Source organism: Gopherus flavomarginatus, chromosome 4, assembly GCF_025201925.1.
Source record: "Gopherus flavomarginatus isolate rGopFla2 chromosome 4, rGopFla2.mat.asm, whole genome shotgun sequence".
Classification (NCBI taxonomy): domain Eukaryota; kingdom Metazoa; phylum Chordata; order Testudines; family Testudinidae; genus Gopherus; species Gopherus flavomarginatus.
In genome coordinates this window covers 14,552,808-14,579,216 of record NC_066620.1, presented here as the reverse complement: position 1 = coordinate 14,579,216, position 26,409 = coordinate 14,552,808, and the positions used below count along the sequence as shown (strand labels likewise).

Here is a 26,409-nt window from a genome sequence, read left to right as displayed (position 1 = left end):
TGTGACGGGTCTTCCTAGGGTGAAACCTGGAACTGGGGTATCACTGGGCCCTCTGTCCCTCCAGCCCAGGCTTCCTATCACATTGTGATGCTGTTGCTAAGCCACAAACCTGTGTCAGGTACTCTTCTTACACAGACATGCACAGTCAGGGACACACCCAGCTGAGTTACATGAATGTTTCTTCAGTTCACTCATGAACTAACAATAGAGAGGCTCCAGTTGATTCCCCCAGCTCCGCAGCCTAGGACCCCAGGGCTGTACCGTCTTGCCCTGGTCAGATGCCCGACAAGTATAAGTTTATTAACCAGTCTGCCCCTTCCTCAGTGTGGAGAGGACATGCACCAGTTTTTGTTTCTGAGCAGATTTTCCAAGCACTTTAACCAAATGCACTGTTTTTAGATAAAATATAAAACAGATTTATTAACTACAGAAAGATAAATAGATTTTAAGTGATTATAAGAAATAAGCATACAGCTCAAAGTTGGTTACCTACGAAATAAAAGTAAAATCGCAAACTGAGTTGTATAAATTAGACCAGATTTGAGTCTGATTTGAACCTGATAGATGGTATAGTTTCTTAATACACAGGCTGGGATTCTTCTTTCCAGCCTGGGACCACTTCCCTGTTCCAGATCTTTGTCCTCTAGATGTGCTTCCAGGTGAGAAGTTGTGGGAGAAGTGAAGCCAAGTGATGTCACTTCCCCTCTTTTGTAGCTTCTTCTAGAGCCTTTGCTATGACGTGGGTCAAGCAGTCTCCATTGTCTACACATGCTATCTCTGAGAAGTTCCCATTGTATACAGTTCCTAGGATAGCTGTCGTGAGTGTGGACTCCCTTTAATGGGCCATCAGCAGCATCTGGCTGCTCCATTGTTGTACCTGCCAGGCTGGTTGTGGGTGTTCCCAGCCTTAAAACATATATTTCTGTAACGCACACATAGCAAAACTTCATAACTTCCCATACAATGATAGCGCATACAATCCAACAGGATATTAATGCTTAACAGGTCAAGACTTTTAAAATGATACTTCAACGAGGCATACTTTATTCAAAACATATCTTAATTATATGACATATGTGAATATGGGGGTGCCAGGATACTGTTTTGAGCCACAGCATGTCACACCATCCTTGTTGCAATTTAGGCCCATTGCTTCTTGTCCTAACCTCAGGGGTTAAGGAGAACAGTTTTTCTCCCTCCTCCTTGTAATAACCTCTTATGTACTTTAAAACTGTTATGTCCCTTTTCAGTCTTCTCTTTTCCAGACTAAACAAACCCATTTTTTTCAGTCTTCCTTCATAGGTCATGTTTTCTAGACCTTTAATCATTTTTGTTGCTCTTCTCTGGACTTTCTCTAATTTGTCCACATCTTTCCTGAAATGTGGTGCTTAGAACTGGACATAATACTCCAGTAGAGGCCTAATCAGCATGGAGTAGAGCAGAAGAATTACTTCTCATGTCTTGCTTACAACTCTCCTGCTAATACATCCCAGAATGGTATTTGCTTTTTTTTTTGCAACAGTGTTACACTGTTGTCTCATATTCATCTTGTGATCCACTCTGACCCCGAGATCCCTTTCTACAGTACTTCTTCCTAGGTTGTCATTTTCCATTTTGTATGTGTACAACTGATTGTTCCTTCCTAAGTGGAGTACTTTGCATTTGTCCTTATTGTATTTAATCCTATTTACTTCTGGATAAACTGGAGAAATGCTCTGATCATCTTGAATTTTAATCCTCCAAAGCACTTGCAACCCTTCCCAGCTTAGTATCATTCTAAAACTTTGTAAGTGTACGCTCTATGCCATTCTGTATGCCATTGATGAAGATATTGAACAGAACTGGACCCAGAACTCATCTCTGCAGGATCTACTTGATATGCCCTTCCAGCTTGACTGATAACTACTCTCGGAAAGGTTTTCCAACCAGTTATGCACCCACCAACCTATCTTCTTCTAGGTTATATTTCCCTAATTTGTTCATGAGAAAGTCATGCAAGAGAGTATCTAAATCCTTACTAAAGTCAAGATCTACCATAACTACTGCTTCCACTCTATCCAGAAGGCTTGTTACCCTGTCAAAAAAAGCTATTAGGTTGGTTTGACACAATTTATTCTTGACAAAATCCATGCTGACTATTTCTTAACTCTGTGTTCTTAAAAAGAAATTGAATCATATGATGATGGTGTTTAGTGAGATAATGGGAGGGTGAGATGGGTACTAAAAAAGAAAATGTTGACCTACATTGAAAGTGTAACTGATAATTGTAGCACCTGGCTCAAGACAACAAATACGTTGGTGGTCTGTTTTTGAGAAGCGAAAGGGCTGATTTCATATTCCATTGCCTGAGGAAGAGGAAATAAAAATACCTCTACCCAAATATATAGAAACCTATGTTGCCAATATTATATTTCTTTTTCTCTCCTGGATCTCCTGTACCAGTCAAGATGTTCCAGTATAATTCATCCCAGCCATCAGATATAGACGGAATAACAGTCTTTTGATGACATCACCCCTCATAGAATCATAGAATATCAGGATTGGAAGGGACCTCAGGAGGTCATCTAGTCCAACCCCCTGCTCAAGGCAGGACCGATTCCCAACTAAATCATCCCAGCCAGGGTTTTGTCAAGCCTGATCTTAAAAACCTCTAAGGAAGGAGATTCCACCACCTCCCTCGGTAACCCATTCCAGTGCTTCACTACCCTCCTAATGAAAAAGTTTTTACTAATATCCAACCTAAACCTCCTCCACTGTAACTTGAGACCATTACTCATTGTTCTGTCATCTGCTACCACTGAGAACAGTCTAGATCATCCTCTTTGGAACCCCCTTTCAGGTAGTTGAAAGAAGCTATCACATCCCCTCTCATTCTTCTCTTCTGCAAACTTAACAATCCTAGTTTCCTCAGCCTCTCCTCATAAGTCATGTGTTCCAGCACCCTAATCATTTTTGTTGCCCTCCATCTCACAGAACACAATTATTTGTCTTCAGTAAATGGCCTATCAGAACATTTGTCCATAGAAGATAAAAGGTAGAACAAAATGGAAAAGGTCTCCGTTCTTGGCCAAATAGTAAAGTTTAGTTATTCAGAAAGAGCCTCTGATAGGAAAAATCAGGCAGCTTCTAATTTCCACACAGATTAAGGAGATGATTAAAGAAGCTAACTTTAAATGCATCTGAGATTTCCTTCCTAGCTCTAAAGCCCATACAATGAGATAGAATAGGTTCTTCTTGAGAAGAAAGAGAGTAGAAATCTGTGAAGTGGGCAACAGTGTACATCACTGTTGATTTGTTGTAAAGCAGCGTCAAGGAGAGATGGAAAATTTTATTTGTTCATTTTCTTTTTTCAAGATGTTCTGTATCATTCCAGAATCATCCCCACCTAGGAAAACTGGCAGAATGTCTCTGTGTAATGTTTCATGTTGGTTTTGTAGTTATTAATAGACTTACTAAAGTTTCACTTAGTACTATGTGATGACAAATCCTTTATATGTACAAGGGATGATTGTGACAGGGTCACCAGAGTGCAATCTGGACTACTGAGGCCTCCAAACCCACCAACCTGGGCTGCCATCACACTGTGATGCTGATGTCAAGCTACAAGCCTTTGAAGGGCACTGCACTCACACAGACATCCACAGGCTGGGACACACCCTGCTGAGTTACATGAATGATCTTCCAGCCACTCATAAACCATCAATAGGGAGGCTCCAGCCAGTTTCCTCCCAGCTCCCCAGTCATGCATCCAGAACTGTACTGTGTTGCACTGGTCAGAAGCCTGGCCAGTGTACATTCATTACTTAGTTCGCCACTTAGTCAAAGGAAAGTGGAAATGCACCAGCACTTTCCCAAGCACTTTAGACAACTCACTGGTAAGGACAGAACATTAAAAACGTTTATTAACTATAGAAAGATAGTTTTTATGTGATCATAAGTGGTAGGCATAAAGATCAAAGTTAGTTACCTTAAGAAATAAAAATAGAAACATGCACTCTAAATCCTAAACGTTTAGTCTAAGCAAAAGTTGACTCAAGCAGAGTTTTTCACCCTGGCAGATGGTACAAGCAGGTCAGTACATAAGTACATAAACTGGGACTGCCTTCCAATCTGAAATCAAACTTACCCATTCAAAGCCTTTGTATTCCAGGCATGCTTCCAGGTGTTGAGATGGGGGGAGAGAGACCAAGTGATGATGTCACTGTCTCTCTTGTATACTTTCTTCCAGCTTGTTGGAAAGATCTTGGCTGTGATGTGGGTTAGTTTGCCCTAATGGTGTATGTGCCTTCTCTGAGAAGTCTCTAGGATAATGGATTGCATGTTGATGAGCCATTAACGCCATCTGGCTATTGATGGTTACTCCTTTTTGTAACTGAAAGGTTGGTTGTGGGTGTTCCCAACCTCACAACATATTGCAGTAACACACATATAGCAATACTTCATAACTTCCCATACAATGATACAGGGATATTAATGTTCAGCAGATCAAGATTTTTAAAATGATACCTCATAAGGTATACTTTGTTCAAAACATAATAATATCACAGAGGTGAATATGAGGGTTCCAGGGTGCTACTTTGAGGTACAGAGTGTCACAATGATGTCATCAATAGACTTACTAATATTCTGTCTTCAGCTGTTGGCTGGGACTATACCCCAGCACTTAGATGAAGTATGGAAGAGGTCAAACATAGGGAATTCAACTAAGGAAATTTTTGCCTTTCAAAAAGTGAGAAATGTTTCACAGTATCTAGGGCCTGAATTAAATCCCATTGAAATCAATGCATCAGGCCCATACTGTGTAGAAGAAGGGCACTACTGCATTTAAAAAAAACACCCATAATTATTGTCTGGAGATAAAAGGAAAGCTTTAGAACAGGGCTTTAAAATGGCTGTTTCTTGAGAGAGTCTTGAAAATTTGATTTTTTTGAAACCCAGAGTAATTATCTGATCCTCCTTTCTCCCACACTTTACACTGCTGCTTTCTTAGAAAATAATTCACATGGAATTGATCAGATAAACATTTACCTGTAGCCAAACTGATTGGCTCTTCTCTATTGTTTTTTTCAAATCATTATTTCAAAGAAAGAGTTCCTTTTCATCCTCCTCTCTGGAAGAAGTTACTTTGAAACCAGTTTATGAAGGCTACCATGGGTGCATATGTAATTTAGCAGGTTTGATATTACTTTATAGTTTTTCTTCTAAGAACTAAATATTGATGTGTTTTTACATCCCTTCGCTATCTTTTGTACATGGGTAATTCAGTTGTTTTCTGAGCATTCTGTAGCTACTTACATCAGTGTTACTAAAACAAGTAGAATGTTTTATTATTCAATTAAGCCACCTGATGGTGTGTGTCAATATATACATACAGATTAAGATGGAAGTCAGCTAAGCTCAGGTTTATGAAGCATATATAGTTACCTATAGCTTTTATTTCTCTGCCTAGAATTCTGATTTTGTAAATGATTCTCAAATGTACTGAATATTTATTAGACTATTTATGTCAAGTTGAGGCCCAAATTGCTCAGATTCTCTGAACAGGCTAATTAATGTAAACTGTTTTGCCTCATAACTGGAGGTAGTTGCTATAGTTAAATGTCTAATAACCTGTCTGGGATAGAGGTAACGTCCTTCTGGTTGCTTGGCAGTTATAGAGCATACTAAAAGCAATAACTTTACAACAAGAAATAATTTTAACAGTTCCCAAAATTGTGCAAGATACGTTACAGAAGAAATGGAAAGGCTTGGTCCCTACCTTGGAGATAGTAAGAATAGTTGTATATATTAAGTATTTAACTTGACTATTATAATATCTGTAGTTAGCTACAAATAAGAGTTGCAGAAAAAATAGAAAGACGTGGTTCTTGCCCTGAAGACCTTGCAAGTGAGGGAAATAAACCATAGGAAAGGGATTGGTTGAAGAAGGAAAACAAGATAAGTTTCAAGATCACATGGTTTAACCAAGGAGAGATTTAGGACCACAGATTCTCTTAAATCGCTTGTGTACTTTTTGAAACTCTCTCCATTAGCTTAGTAATATGAAGGTTTTGATGGTTCAGTGAAGATACTGGTCCTGATTCACTTTGCACTATCACCACTTTAAACCACGTTGACAATGTAAAGGGGTTGTTTTACTCCTCCTTCTCCTTCTCTAAGATTATTTAACACAGAGGTGGTGATATAAAGTGGTCTGAGTAAAAATATCAGGCCCACCGTGTTGATTGGGGTACATGCAGTACAGTGATGAACCATATATGTGCCTAGATACATAAATACTGTTTTTGACTTCTCTTGAGCTTCATGGAGTAAGACAATCTTACTTAGTTTAATCTTAAGGTTCTAAATTCTTCAGAACATTCATGTTGTACTTTGTTTGTGGTTTTCAGAGAACAGCACATAGTAAAATGGATTCCCATTCCTGAATGGAGGTGTTGGACTGTAATGCATAATAAATTATACACATATGTGCATCACACACAATGTTTTTGTTTTTTATTGTTTAGTAGATATTGTCATTTGTTTGTTTTTCAGCAGCTTCAAATGCTGCCTAAATTCCAACCAGCAATAAAATGTCTTGCATTGTCTATTTTATGACGTCTTGCTGCTTATGATCTCTATGATGTTGTCTCGTCAGGCTATCAGGAAATTAAAGGAGAGGCTGAAATCTATATTAGCTAGACAAAATTGTTAAGTCCAGTTTTCAGTTAAAGTAGTCTAAGAATAAGTGATCACTTTGCAGTGAGCTGCCAGTCCTTTGAAGTTGGATACATGTTATTTTTCTCAAGTTCTCATATCTTCTTACTAAATTAATTCTAATTCCAAATTCTGTCACCTATTTGTAAATATATATTTCAGGAAAATAAAGATGGCCAAACAATGGTTACAGCAAGTGAACTTGTGCTAGGGTTAAAATACATACAAAATTGTGTCTCAATTGGTACAGTATTGTCATTTACCCCTAATGCAATAGAGAGAACACATCACCCTAATGCATGCTTTATTTTTGAGTTAGTGGATCTAGAAAGATTAATACAGCCAGAGTATCACAGTCTCCCATCAACTTTCTCTCAAGATTTTTCCCCACACTGAATAGGTTTATCTTCTAGTCAAAAGGAACTGGTGACTTCTGGTAATGGTGCTAGAGGTATACTTCTGTTTAAAAGTTAAATAGAAATTCATTTATCACGGCCCCAATCCACTACATTCCTTCCCCATTTTTATTTTTCTGTTCTGAACTCAGAGTGTATAGAGCACTGGTGAGCAACCTGTAGCCTGATGGCTGCATGCGGCCTATCAGGATAATCTGATTGAGGGCCGTGAGACATTTTGCTGCCATTGACCGTCTTCAGGCATGGCCCCCCGCAGCTCCCAGTGGCCACAGTTTGCCATTCCTGGTCAATGGAAGCTGCAGGAAGTGACGACCAGCACATCCCTGCGGACGGTCAATATCTGCAAAATGTCTCATGGCCCACAATCAGATTACTCTCAAGGGCCGCATGTGGCCCTTGGGCTTCAGGTTGCCCACTGGTTTAGAGCAAACTCAGTACTGTACATTTGAGGATATAAGTCTGAAAACTCTGAACCTATAAAATAATGTTTATCTGCAAAGATCAGAATTTGTGTAATTTCCCTTTCATTCACAGCGATTTGATCTTCTTCATGTTTGTGTTTTTTATTTTTAAATTACAGGTTGTTAAAAAGAAGAGCTACCTTAGACAAAAGTTGTACAGTAAGCAGGGAAGGCTACACAAACCAATCCATGGGAATATACAAGCTAATTTAGTCTAAACTACAATACATCTGAAAGATGCAGATTAAAATTTATTATACGAAAACAATAAATATGCTAGGAAGTGTTTTTATTTGTAATACTTGATGCCTAAAGTATTTTCAGAGAAAAATACTCAACCAGAATGTGAGTGACTTTTTATGTGCATAAATCAGCTTTTGTGACATATGAAATATATTTGAGAATGTGAGGAAACTTGTGTTTGGGAAAAATGATCTATTAGTAATTCAAAATAAATTCTAGCTCTGTATGGTGTTTTTAAAATGGTCCATTTTCAGATTACAAGATACCTGAACAAATAATGGGATTTACATACATTATTATGCAATTTTTAGGGTTTTTTTTAATAGACTCTGTCATGTTGTTAGATTTTCTTCATTTCTGACTCTAGTATTGTCTTTTGAGTTCAACCAATTTTTCCAGACTAGCAGCAGAATAATTGAAATCATTGATAGAGTTCTAAAATGAGGTAAGGTTTTTCAAGTCGTTTTACTAGATTGATTCATAAGACCTGGCCTAACTTTAATGAGCTAGCTGAGACATCAGTTGCATTGAAAGTTACAGATGTTGATTTATTGAGCTAAAATGCTTCTATTCTAGTCCAGTTTTCAAATGATAAGTGTATACTTTCCCTATCTATATATGCATTAATAAAATAACATTTTTTAGTATTTCTATGACTACAGTCATAAAGACCATAGGGGGGGTAAGATCCTGATTTAATTATACCACCACCTAATTATCTCCAGTCTTATCTGTATGCAAATATTCTTGGGAATCAGTGTGTTGTAAATAGGGAACTTAAAACACTGCAGACGGACATATTTCTTATTTTGAACAACATAGATTTTGAAATATATTTTTAAATCTACTTATAGACTGGACCAGGAAATTCAACAGCTGAAGCAGAAGATATATGAAGGTGATGGTGTACAAAAAGGGTATCATGGAACAGTAGAGGACAGACTCTCTCTCACCAATTCCCCTACCAGCCCTACAAAGTCACAGTCCCATTTTGTTCCACTGGTTGATGACAGGTGCATATACTGATTTTATTCAGATTTAATATGATTTTAAATAATAGTGTTAAAGTATCACTGAAACATTCCAAACTCTGCATAAGTGTTTTCAAGATTTGGTCTTTATTTAGTAAATTATCAAAATGGTACTTTAATTGCAATCTAGATAGAAACATGCTCTGCCTTTACTACTTTGAAATGTTTTTTTATGATCAGTAGGCTTCTCTGAGATATATGCTGTATTAGAATAGTACCTGAAGAAACTTTAGGCTTATATTTATTTTAAATTGTTCCTAAATTTAATTGTTTAGATTTGCTTAAATGTCTGCTTGACTTACACCTTTGCATACTAAAAGTGACAAATAAAATTATATTAAGCGAAGCAGAATAGCAAAACATTGAACAAATTAATTCCATTATTTTCTCTTTCATTTCATTTTACACTTATGCACATAATAATTAGTATAGACTTTTGAAACTTTCACTGTGTCTGCAGGCCAAAATATTGTTAGTCTGCTTATTTATAGTGTATGTGTTGGCAAAGTCATGAAAGGGAACTGTTAGCTTAAAAAAAAATGTAAAATACAAAGGCAGCATGTAAATGGAGAGAAACATTTACTAGATATTTAACCAAGGGTCCACTAATTGCCAGTTATTAATTCTTTGGCCTTTTTAAGTTAAAGAAAAACTGGTGAAAAAAATCATAACTTTTTGGGGGCCAATAAAGTCTGTCCACAATGTTCTTATATACAATGCTTAAGATGAATAAACTATTCAAAGAACACTTTAAAATATCTATATCGATTGTCTTAAGAATAATTTTTTTATTGTATGTCTGTTCATTTTTAAAAGAATAAATGCATTAATTGAAGAAGAAGTGCAAAGGCGTCTTCAGAATATTCACCACACATCTGAAAATAACAGTATGGGCCTGTCTCAGCCTACAGAAATTCTAAAGGTGAGCAGAGTCTGCTAGGAAACATCACTTTTAAAGATAACTTCAAAAGCATTGGTTTAATTCCTTTATTCACACTCCTCATGTTTTATCTGTATTAATGTAAGTTTAGTTTATCAAATAATGTAAAAAGAGTGGCTGTATTTTATTTGTGAAGAGCAGAACAAACATGTTTCAAATTATTTTTACGGAATTTAGTTTTATATCCTGACATTAAGTCATCTAAGGGTTGAAATACTTTGGTTTCAAACAGCAGTAGATCAAGGCATACTATGGAACTTGTACATAGCAGCAGGGTATAGCTAGCTACTTGATGTGCAGTATGCTAGTGCACCATAGTCTTTTTTACTTACTTACACACACACACACACACACACACACACACACACACACACACACACACACACACACACACACACACACACACACACGCTCCATTGAAGTCAATGGGGCTGAGATTTCACCCAATATTTCCATGTTGTCCTACATTGCGGTTATTTTCAGTGAACTGCATCTTAATCTAAGTTTCTTCTCAGATATGTAGCACTCAATGAAGATATTCTCTAAATGGCACCAAAGCCTTTAACTTTTCCAAATTAATATGAAGAGTTTTTTTACTCCCTCTGCCTTTTATTATGCTTCTGTTGATGAAAACATAAAGTTCCATCAAAATGAATACTGAATATTTTTAATAATACATGCTTAAAAATGAACAAGCTATTCTTGTTAAAATTCCCTTTTTCCTAATTGGAAAATGGAATAGTTTAATTCAGCTGTATGGCACTATCTTAGCAAACACCAGTAGAAGATGATGCATATTTTTGACAGTTAAGCTGATTACTTTAGGTCTGTGTTGCTATAAATAGTTCAACTTTTATAACAAGGAAACTTTTTTTTAATCACACGTATCTTTTTGGTTCTTAGGATAATGAAATGCTTCATAATGGTACTGTTCAACGCAAGTTGAAGTATGAGGTAGGTTATAATTCGTCAGAATGAAATGGTTGTCTTAAATTATGGCATGCTCAGTAATTAAAGTTCTTAATGTTTAGCTGCATAATTAGAATTTCAAATTTATAGTAAGATTAATAGCTAATAGAGAAGTCAAGCTATTTTTCAGGCAAAAAAAATGGAATCTTGCATGTTGGGTACAGTTCTTGCTTTATTTAAATAGCATATTTTTGTGGTGAAGGGTTTTTTTTTTTCATAATTCTTTATTTGGAACAGTATCCCTTTCCTAGATCTATAGGACAAAAACAATTTAAGATCAGGAACAAAATTATTATTTCTAATCAAAGTACGCTCTAACATGTCTGATTCCCAATTGTCTCACTACTGTCAGAACCCTCAGAATACTAGCAGTACTACAGTGCAAATATTTGTGAACATGTCCTGAAGGTTTAATGTTAGACAATCTGAAAGTATTTTACCACTAAGTGTTGTAGGTCTATAATGTTTTATTTGACAATATCACATTTTTCCCCCTAGTTCTTTCCTCATTTTTCTTATCCTGGTTAAGATCTTGAAATTTGTTAAAAGCATATAGAAAATTTGTTATCCTGTGAACATTCTGATTCTTTTGGGGAAACCAAAAGCAGTACTAGACAACGTGAAATGGATACTGTATACACACAAATGATGGGTATGGGGTAAATACATAAAGATTGTTCCTGAATCAGACCTCAATCAGTCTACTTGGATTTGGTTTCACAGTTTTTGATTACTTGTAAATGAATGCACAAACCTAATTAAAATTAAACCTGAATTCAAGACATTTTCAAAGCAGAAGGTGCTTCCATTTCCCTATTTTGACTTTTTAAACAGAAAAGACGACCTTGGCAGCTACATTACAGCCTCCCTTATGACTTTAAAGATGATGATATTGGCTCTAACTTGACTGAAGAAGATACAACCATAGCAGACCTCAAAAGACACCCCAAATGTCCAGAGATGTGGAGCTTATTTTCTATTCCTGAACAAATCTGTTACCTCTCTCCATTACAAAAGGGAGTTGGGAATGAAAAGAACAAGTCGGAACTGCATTGCTTTGATTGCCTATATGATACTGAATATGAACTGAATCACCCTAGAAATACTAACATTTTTAATGGGGAGAAAATTCATTATAAAAATGTTACATTCACTTCTCCACATAATCATGATATGGGCAAAGTGGAGCATTTGCAATATAAAATGGTGAATCTCAATAATCCTGAATATGCAAAAATTACTTCTCAGGATGGGGACACCACAAAGACTGAATTTGATTGTTCCCATTCACAACATCTCTCTAGCTCAGAACCTTTAGACTGTGGGACTGAGCAGGTTAGCTTTAGCAGCACATCTTGCATAATTCTCTCTCAGTCCAGTATACTTTCTGAAATAACACCCAAAGAAAACAATCCATGTAACACAGTGTATCGTGCAATTCCAGACCAATCTCATATTTCTCAGCAGCCAGTTGAAGAAGACCCAGATATTAGCAAAATAATCTCCCCAAAATCAGAAGCGTTGTGTTCAGATGTGAGAACAGAACAGAGCTATGGCTTGGGCTATCTTTTCGGCAAGCTCTCTTGTCTTTACAAAGACACTAGTAGTAGTTTGCTCAATAGTGCCCAAATTATTAAACAAATAAAGGAGCTGGGCAATCTGTGTGATAAAAGTGAGAGATGTGCACAAGTGGCATCATTGCTGAAAAATTTGCCATTTGTAAAAATATTACATGTAAATGTGCCTTTCAGATCGGATATGAAGAAGGCTACGCCTCACTCCACTAATGAGGACAAAGCGCATATTGATTGCAGCATTCAGTCAGAACACAATATTCTTTGTTGGCAGGAGGTTAAGTGTGTATCCTCAAAAATCTCAAGCATGCATGCACGAGATTCATCTGAAGGATCTATGTACTGGTATAGAAATGAAGAAAAGGAAAAGAGTTTAGTGTTAAAGCAAAAGCTTGTGCATTTTCCAGATGAGCTACTGAAACTTCAAGTCTGTTCTCTTGAAAGACTGTTAGAGTATGTGAGCTGTGCCTTGCCACAAGTTTGTGCCAGGATGGATCAATTAAAAGGTGTATACTGGCTTGCTGTTGGCAATTGCAAGAAACCTGATCCAGAGCCGGCTTGTTTGCTTTTGTTCAGCTCCATTTTGTAGGCTGTTGTTTCATCGGACAACCAAGAAGACAACTGTCAGGATTCCTTGGCAATTTTTCACGTTCTTCCAATCACCATGATAAGAGAAATTGAAGTTGGTTTTGCTGGACAGAGTGTTAGACTTGTATGCTGTACTGAAGATAGTTTACTCACAATATTTACCTATAACAAAGACTTCACACAGAGAATATGCCATGATATACTGAGTATCTTGATTACGACATCAGATGATGATGCTTGTTTAAATCACCAGCTGCTGAAAGGTGATTTGTTGCAGCTGTCACTTCACTGGACATCAGAAGTCACTGATTTAGATTTTGCAAATGGAGTACGGTTGTCCTGCAAATTCCAGAGTGCCTTAGCTGACTTAGTGTACTTAGTTCATGAAAACATGGAAACTAATAAACCCCCTTTAGGAGATGTTCATGTATTGCTCTATACCACAGTGATGATAGAAGACCATTTTAAACAAATGACCTACAGATCACTAGTTCTTACAACTACTCATATAGGACTCATGAAGGAAGATAGGGTTTTCTATCCTGTTCCTAGTTTTTTGTACACTTTACCTCAGTGGCTCCCAGTTTGATAAAATTCAGTTATACTGTTTGAATGAACTCCGATGTGTGATTGTTCCAGACAAAGAGAAATTTAACAAGAATTCAACTTGTTTTTTCTAAAATGAGCAAGGTTGGATCTCATTCAGGGATTGGTTTTTCTAAACCCCATACAAAAGAAACAGATACTCAGCTGACACTTATTCCATCATTTTTTCAAGACAATTTAAATGTTCCATCGGAAATATGGAAAATAACGTTCAAATGAAGAAGCCATTTGCCTAATTATGTATTTGACTAGGCATAGAAATCCAGATACATTTTAGATACAACAAAAGTAGACAGGCTAATGGATGTTGATATACTTTTTATCACTGCTGTTAGACAGTAAGCAAAAGAGTAAATTTAGGACCTTTCTTTGAGTCTTGTAGAGAATACCACAAGATACGTACTAGGGCTGTCAAGCGATTAATTTTTTTAATTGTGATGAAAAAAAGTCCTGATTAATCGCACAATTAAAAAAATCGCTGAAGCATGAAGGGCATACGAGTGTTTAGTATATCTGGCACATAAATACCTTGCAATGCCAGCTACAAAAGTGCCATGCGAATGCCTGCTCTCACTTTCAGGTGACAGTGTAAATAAAAAGGAGGCAGCAGATCTCCCGTAAAGGTAAACAAATTTGTTTGACTTAGCAATTGACTGAACAAGAAGTAGGACTGAGTGGACTTGTAGGCTCTAAAGTTTTACATTGTTTTGGTTTTTGAGTGCAGTTATATAACCAAAGCAAATCTGCATTTGTAAATTATACTTTCATGATAAAAAGATTGCACTATGCTACTTGTACGAGGTGAATTGAAAAATACTATTTCTTTCATTTTTACAGTACAAATATTTGTAATAAAAATAATATAAAGCGAGCACTGTACACTTTGTATTCCTGTGTTGTCATAGAAATCCATATATTTTCTACATTTTCAAAACATCCAAAATATTTAATAAATTTCAATTGGTATTCTACTATTTAACAGTGTGATTAATCATGATTAATTTTTTTTGAGATAATTGCGTTAGTTAGCTGCGATTAATTGACAGCCCTAGTATGTGTCCATCTTCTCTTCATCCCATATTAGTTTCTTTTTTGCTTTGTATGGGTCTGTGTAGTATATTGAGCACACAGCTTCCTGAAAAGGCAAACAAATTTAAAATATACATGTTTGATATAGTGAATGGTTCAGAATCTATACACAAGAAACCACTCTCTGCTCTTACTAGTACTATATTCATCCTTCTCTTCTGTGCTGCTGATTTTTACCCCTGCCATCTCTTAACCTGGCTTCACCAGAAAGCTCCAGTTAGTGTCTTCCTCACTCTTGCCACCTAAATGGCTCCCTCCTTCAGAGGACTCTTAACTACTTAAATGAGTATCTTTTGCCTCCTGATTCCAGAGGTCTCATCCACTTAGTAGTGGTGATTGGTTGGTTGAATCTCAAGATTCATGTCTGTCATATCCATTAGCTTTACTCTATTATTGTACATGGGTTAGAGTGTATTTAACCCGATAGGATGTGTATTATCTCCTCGTAACCCTAAGGATGTTGTGTGTGTGTGCACGTGTACACAGTTTCTTTAAATGTTAAAATCATTGGGTGCTAACATTCTGCTCATTAATTTTAATAACACTTGGTTTTTACTTCATAAAACCCCATCTTAAAATACTGCAGGGCCTCTTCTAATGTTTTCTCCTTTTAAGGTGCAGAAGCTCCATAAATTCTTATTTGAATAGATGCAGACATGTATTCAAGTAAGTATGTGCACACCGCATATTCTGTAGCCAGAGACTTTTTCTTAGCAGTACCGGGGAAGGGGGGTAAGGGGAGTCATGCCTGTAGCACATCCCTTGACTACATGAGGCAGCACCGCCCTGACCCCCCTCAGTTCCTTCTGACTGCCTGTCAGCTTGAGTCAGAGCTCTGTGTGATGGTGGTTTCACCACCTTGCAATTCATCCTCGTAGCGTAGTTTTAGTGTACATAGTTATTAGTTTAATTAAGTGTTAGAGTAAAAGTTATAGACTACAGAATAGCAGTAGAGGTAATACTCCCCAGCTATGCCCTCGCTGGAATTCAAGCGTTGCCCTTTGTGTGGAGTGGTGATTTCCAACAGTGACTCCCACACAAGGTGCTTGGTCTGCCTTAGGCAAAGCCCTCCTTAAAGAGCACTGTTTGATCTATAGATTGTTCAAAAAGAGGACTCCTGTGGCACGGGAACTTTGCCTGAAGCAGCACCTCCTTAAAAAGACCATGAGGCCTGAGGCCTCCTCAGGCCACAGATCACCCTCCAGCTCAGAAAGTGCTTCTGCCTCCTGTTCTGGGACAGGGGCCACTCCAAAGAGGTGCAGGAGTCTTTCTCCATTGTTGATGCCAAAAAAGAGGGCTCATAAGACCAATCATGAGCATTCCAGGTCTCAGGGTGACTCTTCTACCTCCCCTAAGAATAGTGTTTACTCTCATGGGACTGGCTCTGGCACATGGGATTCTGCGGGATCCTCTGACCCTCCCTTGGTACAAGGTAGGGAGGATGAACATCCCTTACTGTTGACTTCAGTTCTTGCCTCCGGCATCCGGGGAGTCCGGTACCAATGGGAATGATGCCAGCATTGACAGTGTCTGTGCTGTCATCATACCTGGCTACAGTGGACCTACTCTACCATTCAGTCCTGTCTACGCAGCTAGTCCAAGACTTAATGAAGCTAGCACCCACAATGGCATCCCAATTGGAGCATACCACTGAACGCTTGAGCCCTTCGGCACCACACCAAAAAAGCACCTCTCTCCGGGGTTGGTAGGGACATGGTACTGGAGACAATACAAGGTTCTTCAATACCAGGCCCTTCCTGAGCACTGACGCGATTGACGCTGCAGATGGTTCCATGGAAGTTGTTGCTGCCCCCAACATCAAGGCAGTCTGGTACCAGTGATTGCACCAGGACCGACCATGCCTGCAAGACCAAAATTTTTCCAATGGTGTCAACTGCATCAGGAGCAATGATTCCAACCTCTTTCTGGATCCTGGATGAGTCGGCTCGCCTATTTGCTCCATCTGGAGTTGCTCCCCACTTGTCTCCGATTCTCCCAGACTCTGTTTCAGAGTCAAGATCTTTGTCATCCTGCTCCCACTTCACCAGAGGAGGTCCGAAGGTTACCAGTAGATCAGTACAGCTGCCAAGGTTGGCATGTGCCCCGAGGCTGGGATGGAGGCCCCCGTCCCAGCACCATGATGAATTTCAGGCATTTGTCACTGAGCGCTGCTTGGTGGCTAAAATATCTCTGCAATCTGCCCTTGATGTAGCAGACACTTTGGCCAGGTGATAGTCCTAGTGATTATTATGAGGAGGGCTTCCTGGCTCTAGAACTCTGGGATCATGCTGGATATCCAGCAAATGATTGACCTGCCTTTCAGTGGCTGAACCTTGTATATGGACAAGGCCTAGATTGTCTGCGCCACCTCCCTTGGTAGCTGCTAAGTGCCCATTTTGACTTGTTGGTTCAGAGCACTGTTCCAGTTGTTCTTCCTCCCGTGTTGACCCCCTGTTCCTTTTGGGACAGACTGGCCTACTTTTACAATGCCTGGGTCTTAATAACCTCAGACCTTAGATCCGTAGACCCTGTCAAATTGGGTTCCTTTCCATGCCCCTCCCCCTTCCCTGTTCCTCTTCAGGGACCCTTCTCATGAGACATTGCTCTTGGAGCAGGTCAGCTCTCTGCTAATGTTGGAAGCAGTGGAGGAGGTTCCACAAGAACAATGGGGTCCTGGGTTCTACTCCTGGTGTTTACTGATACCAAAATCCTAGGGCAGGATGAAGTCCATCCTCGACCTCTGTGGACTCAAGTTAATCAAATATGTGCGGTTGCTCATGGTCACTCTATTAACTGTTCTCCCTGCTTTGTCTCAGAATGGCTAATTCATCCCTCTGGACCTTCAAGACTCTTACTTTCATATGGCCATCCTACCAAGTCACAAGAAGTTTCTTTGCTTCGTGGTAAGAGACTACCACTTTAAGTATGTCGTTCTCTTATTTGGCTTCTCTTTTGCCCCCCTGAGTCTTCGCTGAATGCATGGCAATGTTTGTTGCGCACCGCAAGAGGGAAGAGAAGCCATATCTTCCCCTAGTTTGATGACTGGTTGCTGAACGGTGCTTCAGAGAGGAGGTTCTTGCCCACATTGACATCATGCTACGTTTATTCGATCATTTGGGACTCATTCTAAACACTGTGAAGTTGGCTTTGGTTCCCACTCAACAAATAGAGTTCATTGGGGCCGTGTTATATTCCATGAGGTCGAGAGCATTCCTTCTGACCGACTGCTTCCAGGCGATTTGACAGCTGTGTCTCAGTTTGCAATCACAGCCCTCCATGACAGCCTGCTGGGCCACATATCAGCTTGCGCCCAGGTGGTCCAACTTTCCAGGTTGTATCTTTGCCCTCTTCAGATGTGGCTCAGGATGGTTTACCGCCCTGCCCTGCATTCTCTGGACAGGTTGAGTCACCTTTCTCCATTAGCCCTGGAGCCCTGCAATTGTAACAGTCTCCACTCAATGTGTGCCATGGGGTCCCCTTTGTTTGGTCCTCTCCAGCCAAGTCAGTGGTTATCAAAACATCCCTTTGGGTTGAGGGTCACATCTGGACCTGTTGAGGGTGCAAAGCCTCTGGTCGAAACAGAAAACCTTGCTCCACATCAGTGTGCTGGAGTTTTGGGCCATCCACAATGCATGTCCTGCCTTCTGGGACTGTATCAGGAATTCAGTGGTTCACATACTCACCAACAATGCAACTCCAGTGTACTATGTGAACAGACAAAAAGGAGCCCACTCCAGATCACTTTGTCTCGAGGCGATACCTGTGGCAGTTAGGCATTGAAGACAACGTCGCCCCAATAGCTATCCACTTACCAGGGAACTAGAACCACCTCGCAGATCATCTCAACAGGTTTTTCTCCCTGACCCACCAATGGTCTCTGAAGGTGGGTCCTTCAGATAGATCATGGGGATGCCCCATGTTACGAAAACTATCTTGTCACAATGAGGGAAAACAGTAAGTGTCACCTATTCTGCTCTTGGGAGGAGCTCATCCTGGGCTCCCTGTGACACTTTCTACTGCAGCTGGCAGTCAACTCTTTTGTACACATTTCCTCCTATCCTGATCATTCCTCAGGTCATCACCAAGCTCAAGGCAGATCAAGCCAGGCTCATCCTGATTGCCCCAGAGTGGCCAAAACAGTGCCTGATGTTGGACCTCCTCGCTCTGTCAGTTCAGCCTCCAATGACTCTTCCACGTGGTCGTCCATACATGCATTTAGGGAACCTTATGTGACCACTGCTTCTTCCAGAGCAGATGCTAATGTTGAAAATGCAGTCCTGGAATCCTTACTCAGGTAGACTCTGAGCTCTGCCTCCAGATGGGGTTACTGCTCACTAGTCATCTACTTGGAATACGTCTGCATCCACTCATGGAAGAAGAAATGGTTACTTACTGTAACTGTGATTCTTCGAGATGTGCTGCAGATGTGTATTCCATGACCCACCCTTCATCTCCTTTGCATCAGAGTCTTCCCCTGGACTTTTAGTGCAAAGGAGCTGAGGGGAGTCGGGGCAGCACTGCCTCATGTAGCTAGGGGAGGGGCAACAGGCATGAAGCGCGAGCACTGCCCCACAGGTACTGCTAAGCAAAAGTCTCTGGCTCCGGCGCACCCGGCATGACATACTTACTTGGGATACCCGTCTGCATCACATCTCGCAGGACCACATTTACACTATCAGGAACTACATTCATTTACTCATTCTACTCTCTGCCCACATGCTGGTTTTAATATAGGAAAAGAATAAATTATAATCTTATAAAGTAAACCAAGGAATCTACATGATCCCTTAGTGAGCCAGTTGTTACTTAAACATGATTCATCATGGGCACTTACATTTCACAATGTTGTAAATCCTTAAAGCAAACTTACAGAATACATACAGGTATAGCCTATAACTCATTTATATATTGTAATCTTTAATAATAGTTTGGGGTGGGAGAAGTTGGACATGTCAAAACCCAGTAACATACCATCAGGATTTATTTAGTTCTTTTTAACAAAGTATGTCGTGGTTGTATTTGAGTGATTTATAGTTTTAAAAGCAAGTCACAAAAAGTGAACTTTCTGGGTGTTTTGTAATTCTTATATTTCTAATTGCCAAACCATAGTTTATGGCTTCCTTAAGAACTTGATACTTCTGTCCAGTATGCAGATATGCACTGACAGATATCTAATCGCACACATTCCTTTAGTAGTGCAGCCATTTTCATAAGATCTAATGATGGTATATCTGCCTATCATAAAGAAGGATTAAGCCTTAAGATAATTAGTTTGTGATTTTTTTAATACATAGAAGGTCAATCAATATAAACATAAAAGTTTTTAATAACATATTTTTGAAAAATTATTTTTGGGAGTGGGGTGAGAAGCTAGAGTTATGGTTAGAAATAAATCATAGGTAAAGGACATAGTGACTATTTTTGAAACTGAATCTTCTTTACTATTTTAAAACAAATTGTTCCATAATCAGGGTATGATCAGTTGCCTACATTTTTTTATTGATATGGCTGAGTCCTTAGAATGTAGTATTTTATCTATTTTCATTACTTCTGATGCTTTAAGAAGAGCTTAAGTACTAGATTCTCAGCTGTGGCCAACATAATCTTGGGGTGGGTGGGGGATAAGATAGCTGTAAGCCATTTGTGCTGTTCCTTTGATCCTGGGGTCTGATCTGGTTTCTGATATAATTTAGAGTAGTCTCAGGATTGCACTGTTATCCTTGATTGTCCACTGACCCAGCTGTCCTGGCAACCTGAGTTTGCTGGGTCTCTGAGTCTTTCTGCTGATCTCCTATACTTAATGCCAGGAGAAATGTTTCTGTATGCATCTCAGTGGGATTTTTATCTGTACACCTTGAGTGAGGTGATTAAGCAGACCTTTTAGCTGCTGTGTATCACTGAAGCAATGCAGCAGACAGCTCAGACCTGGGAAGAAGATCCTTTAGTTGAAAACTCAGTTTGTTGACAAATATTTCAAATATTGTAGACTTGTAGAAAGAGACACTTGAACATTTTTAGAAGGTATTACTGGCACGCAAAACCTTATATTAGAGTGAATAAATGAAGACAAGGCACACCACTTCTGAAAGGCTGTCGTCCCCTGTGCTACAGTAAGAGTAGTTGCACATAGGATTGCCAAAAGTTTCATAACAAGTCTCACACTGTTAACATGGTCAGCTGGCAATCTAGGGAATTGGGGATACTACACTAATGCTTCCCAACAATTAAGAATAGAAACATTTGGCCCTTGATGTCTCTCCATAAAATGCACCAAATGCCGATCGTGAAACCTGGCTGAGAATCCTGTTATCTGTCTGTTTGCTTCCTGAGCCATTATGTGATGCTTTGTGGCTCTGAATGAATTCTTATCACTCTCTCTTTTAAGATCCCACTCCAGGAATTATCTGAACTATTTAAAAGTGGCACGAGAGCTCCAGTAACCCATAGGCACGACTGTAACATAATAAAATCTACCCCTTACCTCTCTTACAGATATTTTAAAAAATCAGCAACGGTTGTCTCTCTACTTTCCTTTGTTTTTCTTTAGTAGGAGTAAATGTTTGTGTATTTTATAATATTTTCTGGCACATAGACACTAATTCATTAGTTGAATGTGCTCTCTGGGTCATCTGAGGAAAATGGCCCTTGGCAGAAAGACCAATGGGGTCTAATCTGAAATTCTGAATTGTAAAGACCTCTCTCCAGTTGAGGTGCAGTTTCTTCATTAATATAAACACATTACGCATTAGTTCCTACAATATATTAAGCCATAACAAGAATAATGTAATTCTTAAAGGTTTAAAAACAGTTTGGGTTGGGAGATCGGAACTGGAAGGATGTGGGGTGGTTTAGATCAGTGCTTCTCAAAGCCGATCTGCTGCTTGTTCAGAGAAAGCCCCATGCGATCTGGGCCAGTTTGTTTACCTGCCACGTCTGCAGGTTCGGTTGATTGCGGCTCCCACTGGCCACAGTTTGCCATCCCCTTCCCGCAGCCCCTATGGGCCTGGAGCAGCGAACCGCGGCCAGTGGGAGCCACGATCAGCCGAACCTGTGGATGCACGGCAGGTAAACAAACCAGCCCAATCTGCCAAGGGGTTTCCCTGAACAAGCAGTGGCCCAACTTTGAGAAGCACTGGTTTAGCTGAAGAGAGGGTGTTATGATTATTTATAGTAACAAAGCCCCCAATTCTCATTCCCCCAAACAAAAACCTACAAACCTGTTGACTTAAATAAATTTGAAATATGTTGATTTTTGTTTCAACAAATACATAGGAAAAAAAGACAATACAGAAGGTTTTGAATAGATGGACAGTTTTTTGTCCTTATGAGGGAATTCTGCACCAAAAAAATCTGCAGATTTTATTTGTCATAATAACACTATATAATCACATCAGTTTCAATATTTTGGTAGTTTATTTCAAAATATTTGTCATCAAGTATGTCTGAAACAATACAGAGACAACAAAAAATTGCCCTGAGAGAAGAGAGTTAAAGAAACCCCTACGACAAAGAATTGAGCAGAGTGGTCATGGCAGGTAATGTGGGATACTGGGGGAAGCCTGTAATGGTGACGTAACAAACAGCAGCATCTACACCAGAGGTGAGCATGCTATGGCCCGGAGGCCACATCTGGCCTTCCAGACGTTTTAATCTGGCCCTCTAGCTCCTGCGGGGGGGAGGGGGTCTGGGGCTTGACCTGCAACATGCATTTCGTGGAAGCAGCGGCATGTACCACTTCCATCTCCTACATGTTGGGGCAGCCAGGGGGTGCCGCACGCTTCCTGTACCCTAACCCCCAATTTTGACAGCATTCATGGCCCGCTCTGCAATTTCCATACCCAGATGTGGCCCTCAGGCCAAAAAGTTTGCCCACTCCGATCTACGCTGATGCTTTGTCAGTTTAACTTTGCTGCAAAAAGCTTTATGTCTCTTGTTGAGGTAGTTTTATTTTGTCGCCAAAACAGGAGAGTTTTGCCACCAAAAATAGCATTGTAGTGTGTACACCGTCACTGGCTTGTCAGCAAAAGGCAGCTTTTGCTGACAAAACTGTAATGTAGGCAAGGCCTTACTGATGTTGAGAAGACATTCCAAGTGAGTCTTATTAGAACTTAAAAAGTAAATAATTGTGAGAGCTACTGTTATCAGGGTTGGTATGTGACTATACATACTGTATGCAACACCTTTCGGATTATACAGAAAAATTCTACTATATATTTCTATATTCTTATTTGTCTTCAAATCTAAGGCAGTGGAAATTCTACACTTTTCACAGAACAGTCTTGCACTGAAACTCCTTCTATTCCACTGTAATTTAAATGTTATTTGATAAACATTGATGGTTGTCAAAGCTTTGTTAATTTGTTAGGACATTCTTTGCCAAATACTGTAGTGTATTTTGTTTGGTACAATATTCTTGCTTTTACTAAACTATTATTTGTATGTAAATTCTCAGTAGAAACCGTATATTTTCCACAAAGAAGAATAAATGATAAACACCCTCTGTCACTATTTTAACTTACTGAGAGTAACTTTTGTGGTATTATTTTATAGTCAGATTAAACTAAAATGTCAGTTTCAGGGGAATGAATTGTTCTTCCTTTCAAGGTAGATATTAACTAGTGTTAAACAAAAAAAATCAGACCCTTTTCCCCTCCTTTTAGAAATAAAAAAACACTGTGATATTCAGTTTTTGACCAATGATGTTTGTTTTTCGAGTTTAGTTTTCAAATGGAAACAATGAAAATTTTCAAGAAAGCAGATGTTTTCTGTGAAAAATTTCATTTTTGAAAGCTTAATTTTCTATTTGAAAAAGATGTTGGCAAAAAGTTCTTGACCAGCCCTAATTATATTTAAAAAAATTGAGATTGGGATTAGTAATGTGTGAGAGAGATCTTTTGCTCTAGCTGGCCAAATCAAGCCAGGTAAATCTGTAAGTAACCAAAAGGTATCCATGGACAGATACCATAGAAAGAGGCCTATTGAAAGAGTTGGTAGTTTTGGTCCAGTTCCTGTGAGATATAAGTACACAGCACAAAAATCACCATCACAACTGAAACCAACAGACACTCCATGGGAAGTTGCAGAGGAGAGACCAAGGAGTCAGTGAGCTGAAGACTGAACTACACTTTCTCTCACTCTCCTCTAGATATAGTCCATGCTGGTCAGAATTGGGGCATTTAAGCATAGGAGCTCATGCAATGTGGTGGCTCTACTTAGGTTTCTAGGATTGTCAGTCCAACACGTGATAAATATGGATTTCACTTACTAAAATAACGGAAATTACCTGGTCTTTTGCTTTAAAAGATTGTTTATATGTGGTATGGAAATATAATAAAATTAAACAGGATATTTTGGTTTTGGAGATCAATTTACAATACAATAAAAAGTCAGATGTTAATAAATTGGACATAACACTTTCAACTGGGGTTTTAGTATTTTTTCATAGAAATAAGACCTCTGAATAGCCTGTTGGGTTGCTCTGGAGCAAAGAACACAGAGTCTCAGGTGGTCATCAGTAAAGCATTGAAGATGGGTCACGATCTAGATTATATAGGTGTCCTGGGGTAACATCATTATGTATAAAAATGGAATATGACAGCAAAATTAAAGCTGTTTTTTAAATCTATATTATAAACTTGTATTTCTCTCAGTGCTATTGCTTTTTAAAATAAAAGTGAAATTACGAAGTTTTTCAGACTAAACTCTTTCCACTAAAAAGATGGAGAACTTAATGGTATCAGAAATCATATAATTAATATATTTATTCATTACAAATACTTATGCCATTTTTGGACACAAGCATTGCAAAACATTAGTATCTTGAGTTGCAAAAATATTTTAATTTTTCACACAACTTTGGAAAATACAAGATAGCTAAACTGCAGATCCTATTAGCTCTTAGTTAAAGGAATGCGCTCTCATTGTAGACTTATCTGTAAAGATGTCTGTAATCTCCAGCACCTTGCTATCCAGACCATGAACATTTGTCATATTTGACATTTCTGTTAATCAGATGCGGCTTAAAGGATATGCTAGGAAACTGTTTTGACAATGGATTAAGGTGTTATCTGTACCTTATTGAATTATAAAATGCTTTAGGATTTAAAATATTTTTAGGATTGCCCAGATTCTCTCAAACTTTGCATGATGTCTGCAAATAGGTCTGCTATTTAAAACAAACAAACAAACAAAAAGCAAGGTTAATTTCTGGTTGTAAAGTCCTATTTCATATTTTTATATTTTCAAGTAAGATCAAAACATAAAGTTCAATGCTTCCTTTTTAGCTTTTTACTTCTAAGCTGCAAATGCCTTCAAATATTAAACAGCAGTTGAAATGGCTTATCACAATTTTTTTTCATGTATATCTAAACAAAATCTGAGGATTCATTAATAAGATGATACCATTTTTCTTTCAAAGAATCCTTCGTGTTTCTAGTAACCTTTACTTCCTTTATAGTCTTTTCTCTACTTCTCTGTCCAAGAGCATTTTCTTATTTCTATCCAGCTAAAGTATTTTCCATGTAGTGATTCTGGTCTTCCCTTGTTCTTCTTGTTTGATATCTACTTGATAGCGGATGATCTGTCGCTCTCTGGGAGCAAATTCAGATGACTTAAAGGACCCAATTAAAATTAGCATTCTGCGCTATGTCCTTTGTGGGCAGGGAAAAGATGAGCACTATGAGTTTGAGATAAAGGTAAGTGTTTTTCAGTTATATTTCCTTAATGTTTGGGTTTCTTGCATGCATGCTGCTTTGTTATACCATTACAGAGTGACAGAAAAATGCCCAAGGTTCACAAGCAAGTGGTTATGAGATCGCTCAACTCAGCCATCAGAATTCAAAAGGTGGAAAACATTCTTGCATTGTGAAGTGCAGTTGGTAATAAAGTGTGGAGATATAACTGAGTTGCCTGCTTCTCACAATGATGTCACAAGCAGTACAGCAGCCAAGAGAAGTAGACAACAACCTGAAAAAAAACTCCCAGTTTAAAAAATGTTAGACTTTAGAAATCTGTGTGATTATCCCCAGGAAATGTATTGTGTTGGCTGCCAAAGGCCTTTCCAACAGAAAACATTCTGGATTTCAGAGAAGACTATTGGCAGGATAGAAATAACTCTACTCAAAATGTACAAAACAAGCCTTTTTAACTCAAGATGAGCTGTGTGGGACAGTGTCTTGACTTGGGCAAGATGTCATCCTTGGTAAAAGAGGCTCATCTGTGTAATCTTAACTATCACTGATATCTCATTGTTAAAGACAAGGAATCATTGAAAATATTCTTTTTGAAGGTTGTTACTTCTGTGTTTTTTCTATTAAAAATCCCCAGTCACAAACTTTCTTACTCAACAGCACACTTTACTGGATACTGTAGGGATGTCTGCATACAGCATCTAATGCAGGGGTGGGTAAACTTTTTGGCCCGAGGGCCACATCTGGATATGGAAATTGTATGGCAGGCCAGGAATACTCATGAAATTTGGGGTTGGGGTGTGAGAGAGGGTGAGGACTCTGGCTGGGGGTGCAAGCTCTGGGATGGGGCTGGGGTTAGGTGTTGGAAGTGCAGGAGGGTGCTCCAGGCTGGGACCGAGGGGTATGGAGGGTGGGAGGGGGATCAGGGTTGGGGGCACGGGAAGCAGTCAGAGGTGCAGGCTCCAGGCGGTGCTTACATCAAGCAGCTCCCAGAAGTAGTGGCATATCCTTCCTCTGGATTACATGCGGAGGCATGGACAGGCGCCACCCCTGTAGCTCCCATTGGCCATGGTTCCCTGCCAATGGGAACTGCGGGAGCGGCACGTGG

At 39.0% G+C, this 26,409-nt stretch overlaps 1 protein-coding gene across 6 annotated transcripts in view; it reads left to right on the top strand.

Annotated features, from left to right (window-relative positions):
• KIF16B (kinesin family member 16B) overlaps nucleotides 1–26,409 on the top strand; it is a 218,987-nt gene that overhangs the window by 135,670 nt on the left and 56,908 nt on the right. For 5 of the 6 annotated variants that reach the window (XM_050952005.1, XM_050952007.1, XM_050952006.1 and 2 more), the window contains 4 exons: nucleotides 8,671–8,829; nucleotides 9,664–9,769; nucleotides 10,691–10,741; nucleotides 25,185–25,307. In XM_050952005.1, coding sequence (XP_050807962.1) covers nucleotides 8,671–8,829; nucleotides 9,664–9,769; nucleotides 10,691–10,741; nucleotides 25,185–25,307 — 439 coding nt within the window. Of the gene's footprint in view, nucleotides 1–8,670; nucleotides 8,830–9,663; nucleotides 9,770–10,690; nucleotides 10,742–11,590; nucleotides 14,897–25,184; nucleotides 25,308–26,409 lie in introns of those variants that run through there. The other variant, XM_050952004.1, reaches the window with a different exon arrangement.